Source organism: Semicossyphus pulcher, unplaced genomic scaffold (assembly GCF_022749685.1).
Source record: "Semicossyphus pulcher isolate SPU_LCO1_2020_fin unplaced genomic scaffold, fSemPul1.0.p SCAF_7, whole genome shotgun sequence".
Lineage (NCBI taxonomy): Eukaryota > Metazoa > Chordata > Actinopteri > Labriformes > Labridae > Semicossyphus > Semicossyphus pulcher.
This window is the reverse complement of record NW_027211748.1, coordinates 32,780,839-32,796,493: the sequence shown is the minus strand read 5'-3', so window position 1 is coordinate 32,796,493 and position 15,655 is coordinate 32,780,839. Positions and strand designations below refer to the sequence as shown.

Genomic DNA, 15,655 nt, shown 5'->3' with positions numbered 1-15,655 from the left:
CTCTGCATTTCATACATTACATGTATTTATTTAAACACATGAAACACATTGGAGTGAAGGAGTCTGCGATGAAGGACAAACTGTAAAAGAAGTGAATTAAAGTTGTTGGATTCTTCTTTATTATAAAAATGCAACATCTGCTAATCAATTAAATTCAAAGAGCTTTATTAACATGGGAAACATACGTTTACGTTGCCAAAGCGAGGGTCAGAATAAAATAGAAATGAAGTACAACAAAAGAAGATAAAGACAAAATGTGTAAATAGATCTGTTTGAAACTGCAGCATTATAATCGCTTAGAAAATATATGGTGTTAAAGTGAAAAAGCTGAATGTACTCTTAAAATATAAACAGAAAAAATAACTTAAGATCAAACAGGAAGTGTCGACAGCAGTTAAGAACAAAAAAATGACGATTGTGTTTTTTTAAAATATTTTTGTTTAAAAATGTATTTACTGTTATTTGTTCTTTGTTGCAATGTTACAGTGTTACAGTTTCATGTAGCAGACGCTTTTGTCCAAAGCGACATACATCTGAGAGTTAATACAACACAAGCAACGATCGAGACAGGAGGGGGCGGAGTCAGGAAGAGCTAACACACTGCTTCAGGTGAGATCGGACACTGGTGCTAACAGGTAGAGCACAGGGCGTCAACAAGGTCAATATAGTCAGCATCATCATCATCATCATGAATATCTTAATCAACATCAACAACATCCTCGATGTCATCATCATCAACAGCATCAATATCATTAAGGTCGAGGTGTTCATAAAGAGCTGGGTCTTTAGCTTCTTCTTAAAGGTGAATGGAGTTTGGTAACTCATTCCACCACCGGAGGACTGCTGAGTAGAAGAGTCTAGTTAGAGACTTAGGGCCCTGTTGCGACGGGAGTACCAGGCGCCTTTCATTGGCAGAGCGTAGTGGGCGGGACGGAGTGTAGACCTGGACCTGTCGACCTTCGTAGTACGTACAGTTTGTCTATACAGAGTTAAGTAGTGCAGACAGTCAGTGCAGTGCAGTGATGTCCTGTAAGCTACTGGATGCCTAAATTCCCTCGGGATCAATAAAGTATCTATCTATTTATTCCTGTACAATGACCACAAATATATTCTATTCTATAAAGACACAAACTACGTCACGTCATTACGTCGCATGCTACTACGTCACTGAACAATTGAGGACGTATTGATTATAATCGATGCAGGTAGATGTCCAGAATGAGTTTAAGTGTGTACAACACGAAGGAGCCGCAGGGCGGCGCTGCAGGCTGCTTGACCGGAAGCAGGCTTTATTTCCGGTTCCAGGTCAGCTTAGTGTGTTGTTGTGTCTGCGGGTTCTGGCGGCAGAATTTATCGGGTCTCCTCCGGTCCTCCAGTCTTCTCTTCGTCACCTTTGGGTTTGTATCCAGCCGCTCAGATGTACCGAGCACCGGTTAGACCTCAGCGGAGTCCCGGAGCTCCGCAGCCGACGGGAAGGTTTCCCTCCACGGCCTCCTGCTGGGGTTTCCCCGGAGCTCGCTCCCCGTACGGAGGCTCCGGACCCCGCGCCGGCTCCCCTCGCGGAGGCCCGGCGTACTCCCCAGGCTCTCCGGTATATTCCCCGGCTTCTAACCGAGGATACTGGGACGGTTCTCCGACCTGGTTCGGCAGCGGCTCCCGGGGCTCCGGGGGGCAGATGTGGCGCAGGGGGGGCGGTTTCCGGCGGCCTCAGTCCTTCAGTCCCTCACACATACAGGTAAAGTGTTTGTCACATGTTTGTGTCAATAAAGTGTAAACAGAGAGAGAGGCAGCTCTCTGTAAACAGTTCTGTTTACACGTTTGGTTTTTATCTTCTTTTGTTCTTAATTCGTGTTTTTATTTTGACAGTTACAGTGCTGTTGGTTTTCAATGCAGTCAGTCCCCGGAGCCCGCGGGTGGTGGTTTGAGGGGGTCCCTGGGAAGTCCCCAATAAAATGTTTGGTTCTTGAGAAATTGGAGTGTGAAACTCTTGCTTGATGTTGTTATAATTGACAGATATATTCACATATGTTCAAAATTAAAATAATAATAATATAATTCTAAAATTAAGAGAACAAAATGGTAAATCTGAAACGTTAATAATCTAATAAAATATTGTTTCTGTAACACCAAAATAAATTAATAGTAGTGCTGATTTTAACACATGAACAAAACATTCTCCTCACCCTGACACAGTCTACAAATAAACTAACCCTAACCCAATAGCCTGAACATCAAATCAAATGTGATTGTAGCTGAATCACTGAAACTTTAATCACAAAAATGTCTGCTGATAATATTAAAATGATGCAGATATGTTTGTGAGCAGCCTTAATGTAAATCAAGTCTACAGCATTAGTCAGTGATTAGTCTCCATTGGGAAGTATATGGTTCACAGCCAGCGGAGTGCTTTTAGTTTATTTCACTGCAGCGCGTCTCTGAGACGGTAAAACATCAACAACATGACTGAACACAAGTTTGTCAAACACCACGAAGTTCATATCCTTAATTGTTCAAATGAAATCTGTGGCGACTGGCTTGTTGTTGTGGTGGCTAAACTAGCACATCAAGAGACTATACACGCCATCGCCGTCTGCACTGATTAGATGAGCAGAGGGTTGAAACAGCGGTGCTCTGACAGCCACGATTCTTTTGCGGATTTCTGTGACTTTAACACAAGTTACACTATAAATCTAGTTCACAATGTTTCATTGTGTACGGGAAAGACGAGGTGCGTCCCTGGGATGCACGGATAGAGAGCTTACTGTGTCCTTTTAAATTTTACTGCGTACGCAGGACGCGTACCGAACAACATCACTGCACTTACTTTGACAACGTAAACGTATGTTAATAAAGCTCTGAGTTGGATTGAATTGAGAGGGGCTGCACGGTGGTGCAGTGGTTAGTGCATTTGACAGGACAGCTGAAGAGCGACAGGGAATGTTGGGAGGAGAGAGTGGGGGGTGACATCCACCAAATTATTTGGCAGACCGGGAGTCGAACCTGCGATCAGCGCGACGAGCACTATAGCCTCTGTACATGAGGCGCCCGCTCCACCAACTTAGCCAAACCAGCGCCCCCACTGCTAAATTATTGATCAACACAATGAACTTGTTGATGTTTGCTACAGTATTGGAGCTTATCTTATGACCATCGCCTACCTTTATGTAAAGACACCAACTCAGATGGGCGAGTAATGTGACCTTTGCAGTTTGGTAGTTGTGTGAATCTTTTAATATCTCACGATTCGATCCAAAATCCATTCTGGATTCAAACCGATTCCTGATTCACAATCAATGCCCTATTTGTGACAAAGGGTTCCTGTTTCCGGATTTACTCCAGTCTGCTGTGTGCTCAGAAAACTGCAGTGGCAAATTATCCTATGACATTAAAGCACAGTAAAAAAGATTATGCAGCTGTTATATTTGATACAGTGGGCTGATGTTGAACATTTACTTCAACAAGGTTTAGAACAATTGATCTTTGGAAGTTTCAAATCTATTCAGAATTGTAGAAATTGTGATTCTGACATGAATCCATTTTTTTTCAGCACCCTGACAATTTGGGAGCTGAAATATGCTACAGTTGCACTCGCACCAACGTTACTCAAAGATGTAGCTCGTTGCATAAATCAACTTTTATTTGGTTAGTTATGGCTGCCCCCTGAACGTGGACGAGTCGAGTCTCTGTCTGTGACACGCTGTTGGTTAACTGCAGAAAGATCAAAGATCTGTGTGTTTCTCATGCTCTGCACCTATCAATACCGATACTGCTTATCAATAGCGATACTTATCACGGAGGAACCCCCCCCCCTGGAATTCACCTCCCTTTAAGTCTTCCCAGGCGCCACTAATTACCCCCACACACCGGTAAACACTTCCCCTCTGATCGGCAGATCCACATTCTCAGCTGATCCACACAAAATCAATCCCCCTTTACACACTGTAACTTCACGAGTGCTATTGATAGAAATGTAATGATAAATAAACGTTATTAACAGGAAAAGAGTGAAATAATTAATACATTGATTGGCCAATCCCAAAATAAATTACAGTATTAACTAAAAATTCCCAAACCTCCCCCCTACAAACCACTTTGCTCAGTAGGTGTACGCGTGTGTGTGGGTGTGCGAGTGTGTGTGTGTGTGTATGCATGTGTATGTGTGTGCATGTGTGTGTAAGTGTTAGACAGACGGGGCTCCCTTCACATGGTGCAAAAAACAAAGACACGTCTTTATTAGGGTGCCTGACGATGTGCCTCAGTAAGGGGGGTTGTAACTGGGGTTAAGGGCTGTGGTCGTCTCCCTACAGTACCAACAGTTACATTAACAGTTACAGTAACAAGTAGTTTTCTGGTTGTCATGGCAACACATAATTCACGCATAGGCGAGCTATCAGTTACCAGCGTACCTAAACCAGCTGGACTCCGCTGTAGTGAAGTGAATCTTTTCCAGTATTTTTTAATGATGTTTTGTGTGGAGCAGTTCTCTGCGTAAAGGTTTCATTTCCTCTTTAGAGAGGAGCTTCATTCTCCACGATATTGTCGTTTGTTCACAAACTACTTTAATCTGCCCAGTTTGCTTCTCTTGAGTTATTTTTCCACACACCTTCACCTGCTGCACACACTCTTGCTGTTTCTCTCCTTCTTTATGTCCGCTCTGTTTATTTATCATGAGCTGCAAGATTTGCAAGAAAGTCGCCCAGATAACACAACTCATGTTTTGAGTTTTTTACCTGCGAACCCCCTTTAACAGCAGCAGGTGAGAACTAGCTTCATCTGCAGCACACCTGGGGCGTACACTACGAAGCAGGATCAGGTGTTATTGAGGTAACTGGTAACTTCAGGGGTTAACTCAAAGTTTTCAACACTTTGAAGGTGGCTCACTTCTTACCGGGGTAGATCACCATGGTAACTTGACCTGACCTGCTCCGGAGCAGGTGATGTTCGAGATAAGAGATCTACCTGAACTACACACCACCCACTGACCAATCAGGTCTCTTGATTAAGGAGCTCTGTGAGCAGATGGTGAGAGGGAGGAGGGAGAGAGGGCGGTCAAACACTTCCTGTTTACTGTCTGAATATATGAAATATATTCATGACAGATACTCATCGAGCTTCACTGATAAACCTCTACAGCGGAGCCTGAGCACAGCTCTGCAGCCTGCTACCTGTTGTTGTTTCTGGTGCTGTCTCGGGCGGCAGCCTGCTAGAGTCGCTCGTCGTCGTCTGTGTCTTTTACTGTATTTGACATCTTTTACCTTTTTCATGTAAGTAGATGTTAACTTACAGTCTGTTCTACCTGTGGCCATCAGACTGTATAACTCCTCCCCGTTCAGCAGGAGGAAACATGGAGCATGATGGGACTTTTATCACCATGTGCACCTTCTGATATCATGTGCAATAACACCTTAAATATCAGGTTATATAATGTTCATTATGTGCAATACTTTTCTATTTTTGTATTCAAGTTGATTTTAATAGAAATAGAGGACCAATATAATCTTTTTCTTAACAACTCAATCTTAATACTACTCAGTCAATACTACTGTCCCTTTAACAGCCACCATCACTTCCTGCCTACTTCTGTAAATAACTATTGTAATATTGTTTTTCTATCAGCTCTCTTTAAGTTGTATATTTTCACTGACGTTTGACTTGTTTTTCTTATTTCTCTTATTTGTTCTGTATTTCTTGGAGCTATAGTTTACTTCAGGGTTAATAAAGTTTAAATAATAATAGTAATTTATCTTATTGTACTTTTAAGATATGATGTGGTGCTGATGATGGAGCAGTGATGTTATAGTCAGTATGTGGTGCTGATGATGGAGCAGTGATATTACAGTCAGGATGTGGAGGGTGGAGTTATGGTCAGACCCGGGGTGCAGACACTTTAAATAAAGTTGTCTGTTGTAAATAAACGTGTCTCTGTGTGTTTCAGTCGGGATCTTCAGACGCGCCGGTGGAGAAGTATTTCAGTCCGGCGATGCTGCAGGATCCGTGGGCAGCTCTGCAGCCGGTCGCAGCCGCAGACACACGTACGCCATGACAGGAAGCAAAGGTGACATCAGACAGGAAATAAAGACTGATCAGCAGGAAGCAACCTTCTGAGCGCGCTCAGTCACCAGCGGTCTCTGTTTGTCGGCAGCTTCATAATTGAAATGTTTTCAGGGATTTTGATTTGTTGAAAAGATGTTTTTAAAAATGTTTTTAAAAGTTTTTAGACTGAATCTGAAACTTCTTCACGTGTTTTTTATTCACAGAATGTTTGTAAAAAAAATTCAGTTGTATTTTAGAAAATAAAATGGAGTCTGAAATTCCATCCTTTGCTGGTCTGTGTTGTGTTTTAATTTGAAAGGAAGAGAAGGTAATCATCATCACCAGGTGCTCAGATGACACTCACAAAGCGATCAATTGATTCTCTGTTTCCATGGAAACACTCCCACAGGGAACAAGATGAAGAAGAAAATATGAGGCCTCTGAGTCCAGCACACTTTACAACTCCACATTCATATAAATGGAAATCAGACAGCATGGAGAGATACCAGGAAGCTTTCCAAAACCCGCAAATCAAACATGCAACAGATTTATTTCTCTCCAAATTCTTTCCCCACAATAAAGACGGAGCAAACTCTGCTGTGGGCCAAATCAATGCAATCTTTGATACAGTGGCGTCATTATCAAACCTGAGAACATCTCTTTAAAAACCAAAGACAATGAATCACAAATGGTTTGACCAAGATGGTAAAAACATGAGAAAAACTTAAAAAAATATCAAATGAAAAACATAGAGACTACAATAACCCAAACATACGATGCGATTTCCATGAGACCTTAAAACAATATCTATAATATCGTGGGCTGTATCAGCAGGGATCAGGAGGCCGAGTACACGAGTGTGCTGGACAGGTTCGATGTGGACTAAACCACCTACAACTCAACGTCACAAAGACAAAGGAGCTGGTGGTGGACTTTAGGAGACGAAGGACCGGTCCAAATCCAGTCAGCTTCAACGGAGCCGAGGTGGACATTGTGGACGAGCACAAGTACCTGGGCGTCCACATCGACAATAAACTGGACTAAAAACACCGATGCTGTTCACAAGAAAGGTCAGAGCCGCCTGTATTTCCTCAGGAGATTCAGATCTTTGACTCAGCGTCTGTAGAACCATGCTGCTGATGTTCTGTCACTCGGTGGTGGCCAGCGTCATCGTCTACGCTGCAGTGTGCTGGGGCAGCAGGCTGAAGACACAGGACGCTAACAGACTCAGTAAGCTCATGAGGAAGGCGGGCTCTGTCCTGGGAGTGGAGCTAGGGTCTCTGGTGGAAGTGTCTGAGAGGAGGATGCTGAGGAAACAACACGGCTCACCGTCTGCACGCCACACTGGAGTCCTACCAGAGCACCTTCAGCGGCAGACTGAGACCACCGAGGAGCAGCACAGAGCGCCACAGGAAGTCTGTTCTACCTGTGGCCATCAGACTGTATAACTCCTCCCCGTTCAGCAGGAGGAAACATGGAGCAGGATGGGACTCACCATGTGCACCTTCTGATATCATGTGCAACACTTTCAATATCAGGTTATATGATGTTCACTGTAACGATCTGTATAGACAAAGGTGAACCCAAAAGCACGACAACAGACTAAGAATCCAAAATAGAAAATATTTATTTACCATAAATTCAAATAAACAAAGCACAAGAAATAACAAGAAAGCCTGAACTCACCCTGATATCACAACCTGACTTATGGTAACCAAAATTCTCACAGAAAGAAAAATCCCTCTTTAAAAGAGGAAACTCTAATCTTGAAACAAAACTCCTAATCTAACAAGAAATGAAAATCACTCTAAATAAAGGAAATCTAGACTTTATTATAAACATAGAAAATCTCAAAACTGGCAAAAATGCAGAAACAAAAATAGTCTATCTAGAACTTCACCGATCTGACTTGGAACATGAAACAGGAACATGGAACATGGATCAAAGGAATTGCTGGGACGACTGACATGGAGACAAGTACGAACTGGCACAGGACAAAGGGAGACGCCACAATTTAAACACGAGGAAGGGAATGACAGGTGAAACCGATAAGGGAGGGGCCAGACAATCACCAGACGCGGGAAACACAGGGGCAGGAAGTAAAGTGATCTGAAACAAGAGGGAACAGGTTACTTTCAAAATAAAACAGGAAATGACGAAAACATGAAAGAACGAGACAAAAATGGTAACTTAACTAAAGGAAAGAAACCAGACATGACAGTTCACCGTGTGCAATAATACTTTCAACTCATAACCCATACATTTTATATTTTTACTTACATTTGAGTTGTTAGCATTTTGTATTAATTGTATTGTACTGTATTTTTGAAGCTATCTGACATTGTCATTTCCTTTGTGGTTAATAAAGTTTTATCATATCTTATCTTATCTTAAACACACACTGAGAGCAAACAGGGACAGCACACCAAGCAGCAGCTCTGAGAAACAGAAGACTCTTTAGAGTCCAAACAGTTCTGGCACAAATGGAACCAGCTGAACAGAACACATCAGGATCAACTGGCAATACAAAACGGCAGCACCTGGGTTCATTATTTTACTAAACTTTACAGCAACATTGCAGAGAACGCTGAACAAAAGAAAATACACAACGAATGGGAAACTTTAGAATCAGCGATCAAAGACAAAAGCCTCTGGATGCATCTGTAACAGAGCAAGAAGTGATGGCGAGCATGCAGGCCCTCAGACAGGCCCGTGGTGTGGACAGCATATTAAATGAAATGAATTTTACAGGCAGTCATTAGTCACAGTCACTCCGTCACATCAGCCGCTGTAATTTACTCCCCAGGACAACTCCGTTGTCTTTAGATCCACGGACCATAAAACTGATTAGCCGAACGGATTAGCAAACGTGGACTCCAACGGACAAAACCACAAACGCCACACAGCTCAGGTAAGACCAACACACCTCTTACTCGACTCAAGCCGCCCTCCTGGCTCAACGTGTCTTCCATTTAAGGATCACATAATGAATGAGTTCCACTCTGAGTGGAGGTGTGTCAGTGACGTGCAGGGGGGTGGGGGGAGCGAGCAAATATGATGTCTATAATGCAGTAGTGATTTGATATCTCTATTAAAGTATTCTGATCATACGTTCAAATGTGCTTTACTGAAACTGTTTCATATTATTCTAACTGTTGGTGTTTTTCCTGACCTGTGGAACAAAGCTTTAAACACCCTTTTATAAAAACGGGGACAGATATGACCCCAATAATTACCGTGGAATCTGTGTGAACAGTAACCTGGGAAAAACCTGCTGTGATCTTCTGAATAAGAGGATTCTCAGTTTCATCACAGACCACCAGGTTTGAAATAGATGCCGGATTTGATTCCTACCAAATTTCTGCACCACAGAGCACATTTACACCCCCCACACCCTGATCGAACAGGTGTTAGAGCAGAAGAAAGGAAGGGCCTCTGCATGCTTCATGGGCTTTAAGAAAGCCTTTGACTCTGTGTGGCATGAGGGCCTACACACTCCTTCAGAGTGGCATTGGAGGAAACACATACGATGTTATTAAGTCTGTGTACACCAACAGTGAGTGTGCTGTTAAAGTAGGAGACAAACACACAGCCTACTTCTCCCACGGCCGAGGAGTGAGGCAGGGATGTAACCTCAGTCCCATCGATCCCGTGTTCAATCTATGTATTAATGAATTCGCTAATCAATTAGATCAGTCCACATCACCTGGCCTCACCAAAGGTCTCCTATACACTGATGACTTGGTGTTGTTTTCTCCAACCAAAGAAGGTCAACAGCAGCACCTGCACCTGCTGCATACATTCTCTCAGACCTGGGCCCTGACTGTTAACAAAACAAACCAATTTTTATTTGGACTCCTCTGCACTAAAACACACTAAAAACTACATAACCGGGCCTCAACATTAGCTCCACAGGAAGCTTCAACCTGGCTGTGACAGACACTGTGTGTGTGTGTGTGTGTGTGTGTGTGTGTGTGTGTGTGTGCGTGTGTGTGTGCGTGTGTGTGTGTGTGTGTGTGTGTGTGTGTGTGCGTGTGTGTGTGTGTGTGTGTCTGTGTGTGTCACTATGTGTTGGGGGCTGTTCAGCAGAATGACTGTAGCCTCCACTGTTGTTGTACAGTCTGATGGCCGTGGGCACAAAGGAGCGCCTGAAGCGCTCAGTTCTGCACCTGGGTGGGATGAGGCGCTGGCTGAATGTGCTGCCCATCTGCCACAGCTCATCATGGAGAGGGTGAGAGGGGTTGTCCAAGATGGCTTTAAGCTTGTCCCTCATCCTCCTCTCAGCCACTGACTCCACAGTGTCCAGTTCAAGCCCAACCACAGAGCGGGCCTTCCTCACCAGCTTGTTGAGTCTGTTAGTGTCACCAGCCAGCTTCAGGTGGTTGTTGTTGCACCATGCAATGAAGCTCTCGATCAGTCCTCTGTACTCTTCCTCGTCGTCATCGGTGATGCATCCAACAATGGAGGAGTCGTCTGAAAACCTTTAGAGGTGGCACGAACCAGAGTTGAACCAGAAGTCTGAGGTGAAGAGGAATGGCACCAGAACAGTTCCCTGAGGTATGCCAGTGTTGCTTGTCAGAGGCACAGCCATCCACCCTGACATACTGTGGCCGGCCAGTGAGGTAGTCCAGTATCCAGGCTGTGGTGTCAGGGTGCAGTTGCATCGCCAGCAGCTTGTCCCTCAGAAGGCAGGGCTGGATGTTATGAAAGCACTGGAGAAGTCAAAGAACACGACTCTCACAGTGCTTCCTGCTTCTCCAGGTGAAAAAGGAACTTGTGGGTCAGGAAGATGATGGCATCCTCCACACCAATGTGCGGCTGGTATGCAAACTGCAGCGGGTCCAGGTAAGCAGTTAAGGTAAGTCTCTGACTTCAATGCCAGCTTTCTTCCCGCGACTGCCTCTCCTTTAATCTGAAATTCCAAAACCCCTTAAAAACACCTTATTTTGAAAAGGCGTTAGTGTCCACCTGAGTGATGAGTTCATAAAAGGAGGAGGAACATTTTAGCTAAAGAGGTTTTTTTAAGTTTGAAACATCAAGGGACACTGATGGACTGGAACAGTTTCAGGGATTGTAATGGTTTTACTGGATTTAAGGGGTTAAAAAAAATCAATATTACAGTAACTCTTAAAAAGCCATTTAATCTCTAAAGTAACAGAACATTTCAGCTTAGATGTAGGCATTAAACCCTGATTTCTGTGAGTCTGCCTAACATTCATTTCAGGACTGTGTTTATGTCGAGTCCTTTTACCACCTCAGAAACACAGCAAAGGTCCAGTCTCTTATCTCAGCCAGAGATCTGGAGAAACTCATCCATGCTTTTGTTTCCTCACACTTCGACAATTGCAACTCACTTTACACCTGTCTCAATTCAAAGTCCAGTGAAAAGTTTACCAAAGCGCGCACATCCAGGCGATAAAGACCAGGTGCTGGGCAGAGAAGGCAAATAGAGGTGAAAAGAGTCCACACACTGGATCACGTAGTTCTTATTTAACGTTTCAAGCATATGCTCTTCTTCAGTCTTCTTCCGTCTGAAGACGGTGAAGAAGCCGTCAGAGGCCCCAGACTTTGGAACAACCTGCCAGAGGAGATCTGACTTGAGGAGGCAGTCCTGTATTGAAAAGTGCTATGCAAATAAAATTCTTGTTATTATTATGAACATCAATGTCTTGACGTCACTGACTTTTGATACTTTATTAAAATATAGTTGTGTTGGAGAAAAATTGGGCCGGTCCAGACGAAAATTGCCAGGGGAAAATTTTGTTGCCAGTCCGACCGTGCCTGTGAGTGTACAGTACAGTCTGTGAGGGTTCAGTGTTCAGGCTTTAGGCTGCAGATTGGGACTGGGCCTTTGGGTCCAGGAATAATTCTCTGTAAACAGCAGCACACAGAACAAACTCACTGTACAGAGGAAAGTTCTGTTCTGTTGGTATACACAGATGAGTAAATAAAGAAGATTCAATTTCCTGCTTTCATTGTGTTTCACCAGCTTGTTCACATGATTCTCATAAAAAAAGGTGTGTGTGTGTGTGTGTGTGTGTGTGTGTGTGTGTGTGTGTGTGTGTGTGTGAGAGTGTGTGTTGCCTTGCAGCAGTTGCTGACTGAACACCTGAGATCAGATGAGCTGCAGGATGTCAGAGCTCAGAACACCTGAGACTCATGCTGTGTTCTAAATGCCGTACTACACTAGCAGCACGTCCTGATGTGGCCTACATGTAGTCTGTAAACAAAAGCTAAATGTGCAGTATTGGAAAAATACCTGCATGTCGTACTGATTTGGACAAAATCTCAAGTATACATCAGACCGGTCTACCCCGCCTACTGTATCCCACAATGCAAAGCGCTGAAATGTCACAATGGCAGTTGAAATGGCAGACGGCAACAGAAGAGCAGAAGGGGGCGCTATAGCGAAAGAAGCAGCTTTTTCCTATTGGCGGGCTGTTTACTTCTGCTTTTGTCAAACGCAGTATGCAGTACATAGTACGGCTTCTCAAACACAGCCTCTGAACTGTAATGAAGATAAAGACTAAAGACTAAAGATAATGTTTAAAGATAAATACTGAAGATAGACTAAAGATAAAGTCTAAAGATAAAGACTGAAGATAGACTAAAGATAAAAACTGAAGATAGACTAAAGATAAAGACTGAAGTTAAAGACTAAAGATAAATACTGAAGATAGACTAAAGATAAAGTCTAAAGATAAAGACTGAAGATAATGTTTAAAGATAAATACTGAAGTTAAAGACTAAAGATAAAGACTGAAGATAGACTAAAAATAAATACTGAAGATAGACTAAAGAAAAAGTCTAAAGATAAAGACTAAAGACTGAAGATAATGTTTAAAGATAAATACTGAAGATAGACTAAAGATAAAGTCTAAAGATAAAGACTGAAGATAGACTAAAGATAAAAACTGAAGATAGACTAAAGATAAAGACTGAAGTTAAAGACTAAAGATAAATACTGAAGATAGACTAAAGATAAAGTCTAAAGATAAAGACTGAAGATAATGTTTAAAGATAAATACTGAAGTTAAAGACTAAAGATAAAGACTGAAGATAGACTAAAGATAAAGACTGAAGATAAAGTCTAAAGATAAATACTGAAGATAGACTAAAGATAAAGTCTAAAGATAAAGACTGAAGATAGACTAAAGATAAAGACTGAAGATAGACTAAAGATAAAGACTGAAGATAGACTAAAGATAAAGACTGAAGATAAAGTCTAAAGATAAATACTGAAGATAGACTAAAGATAAAGTCTAAAGATAAAGACTGAAGATAGACTAAAGATAAAGACTAAAGATAAAGTCTAAAGATAAAGACTGAAGTTAAAGACTAAAGATAAAGACTGAAGATAGACTAAAGATAAAGACTAAAGATAAAGACTGAAGTTAAAGACTAAAGATAAAGACTGAAGTTAAAGACTAAAGATAAATACTGAAGATAGACTAAAGATAAAGTCTAAATATAAAGACTGAAGTTAAAGACTAAAGATAAATACAGAAGATAGACTAAAGATAAAGTCTAAAGATCAAGACTGAAGTTAAAGACTAAAGATAAATACTGAAGATAGACTAAAAATAAAGTCTAAAGATAAAGACTGAAGACAGACTAAAGATAAATTCTAAAGATAAATACTGAAGATAGACTAAAGATAAAGACTAAAGATAAAGACTGAAGTTAAAGACTAAAGATAAAGACTGAAGTTAAAGACTAAAGATAAATACTGAAGATAGACTAAAGATAAAGTCTAAAGATAAAGACTAAAGATAAAGTCTAAAGATAAAGACTGAAGATAGACTAAAGATAAAGACTGAAGATAAAGTCTAAAGATAAAAACTGAAGATAGACTAAAGATAAAGACTAAAGATAAAGACTGAAGTTAAAGACTAAAGATAAAGACTGAAGTTAAAGACTAAAGATAAATACTGAAGATAGACTAAAGATAAAGTCTAAAGATAAAGACTAAAGATAAAGTCTAAAGATAAAGACTGAAGATAGACTAAAGATAAAGACTGAAGATAAAGTCTAAAGATAAAAACTGAAGATAGACTAAAGATAAAGACTGAAGATAAAGTCTAAAGATAAAGACTGAAGATAGACTAAAGATAAAGTCCAAAGATAAAGACTGAAGTTAAAGACTAAAGATAAAGACTGAAGTTAAAGACTAAAGATAAATACTGAAGATAGACTAAAGATAAAGTCTAAAGATAAAGACTGAAGTTAAAGTCTAAAGATAAAGACTGAAGTTAAAGACTAAAGATAAATACTGAAGATAGACTAAAGATAAAGTCTGATGATAAAGACTGAAGTTAAAGACTAAAGATAAAGACTGAAGATAATGTTTAAAGATAAAGGAGCAGGTGCATGAACAGTGATGGTTCAGAAACACAGTGTTTTGTCTTTACAGGTAAACAGAGTGTTCTTCATCAGTGTACCTACGGCCATCAGGTAAGTCTGGGCACCTTGCAGCCGACGCGGTTAACAGCAGAGTCCACTGTTATTGTCCAGTGATCAGTTGGGAGGTTAGTAAAGTGAAACGTCTGAAACATACATATCATTAAAACAGATGAAGAACACGTGTCAATAAGGATGGAGCTTCACTCTGTTTGAGTCTAAACCCCACCAAAGATCCTCTTAGAGGGACGAAGCTCCACTCTGTAACACCTCCGTAAACCAGAGTGTTTCAACCTGAGGATCTAACCGTACACAGGGATTGTGGACCCTGAAGGTGAGTTAAAACAAGAACACATTCTTCTGTAATCGAATCAGTGAAGCAGATTTTCACGCTTCATGTCTGTTTTCTTCAGTTTGACACTAAAACACTGCAGTGACCTACTCTCTCAACAGTACCTGAAGGCATTATGTGGGACACAGCTGGAGGACTGAAGCTCAAGCTGCACATCATGAAGACACAGATAAACGCTACACCAGGTGCAGTCTGTACATTTCATGTTTTCCATTTAGAGCAGAGATCTGCATGCTTTAATATCTCATCACAATCTTCATGTTGTCATTTAGCTATGATGTCACATCCTGGTATCAGTCCTGTATCATTACAGCAGGTCACAGTACTTTTCCTCCACATTTCCTTTGACCTTTGACCTTTCTGTTTTTGTTTTTAAGCCTTCTAGTCACGATGTGTTCACCTGCCATTGTTACCTGGCTAAGCTGCTAGCGTCTCCTTGTTTTTAGCACTGCAACAACAGCAAGGATAACCACTGCCAACGTACCTGCTGAACGGAGGCCGATCCACCGCATCAGGCTGTCTCCAACATGTAAACCCCAATCCATCCATGATATTATTGTAAGGTCTACACAAATGTTCAGGACTGTCAAAATGACATAGAAACTTTATGTTCACTTGACACAAACACTCAGCCCTTGTGAGCTAGACAAGCCAGTTTTTTTATGTTAAGTCAACAACATTTGATTTTTGAGTTAATTGAACTAAAATGTATAAAGCTGAAAAGCACAATTAGTTCAAGGCCAAATAACAACACAAACACTAACAACACTTGGCATATATTTTGATAGTTGAATGACCTAAAAAAGTATGTACTCAATGTTTTTTTTAAGTAGTCACTTTCTTGTTCAATTAAATGAAAACATTGTGTTC

General features: G+C 41.4%; 1 protein-coding gene across 1 annotated transcript; it reads left to right on the top strand.

Moving 5' to 3' along the window:
• The first annotated feature begins 1,310 nt into the window (after positions 1–1,310).
• On the top strand, positions 1,311–6,297 carry mplkip (M-phase specific PLK1 interacting protein). The gene is made up of 2 exons (XM_069685449.1): positions 1,311–1,735; positions 5,936–6,297. The coding sequence occupies exons 1-2, from the start codon at positions 1,418–1,420 to the stop codon at positions 6,041–6,043; spliced, it is 426 nt and encodes a 141-aa protein (XP_069541550.1). The 5' UTR covers positions 1,311–1,417; the 3' UTR covers positions 6,044–6,297.
• The last annotated feature ends 9,358 nt before the right edge of the window (positions 6,298–15,655 follow it).

Coding starts and splice junctions, on each gene's coding strand:
- mplkip (XM_069685449.1), top strand. CDS start 1,418: ATGTACCGAGCACCGGTTAGACCTCAGCGGAGTCCCGGAGCTCCGCAG. Junction 1,736..5,935: donor TCAGTCCCTCACACATACAG/GTAAAGTGTTTG, acceptor TGTGTGTTTCAG/TCGGGATCTTCAGACGCGCC.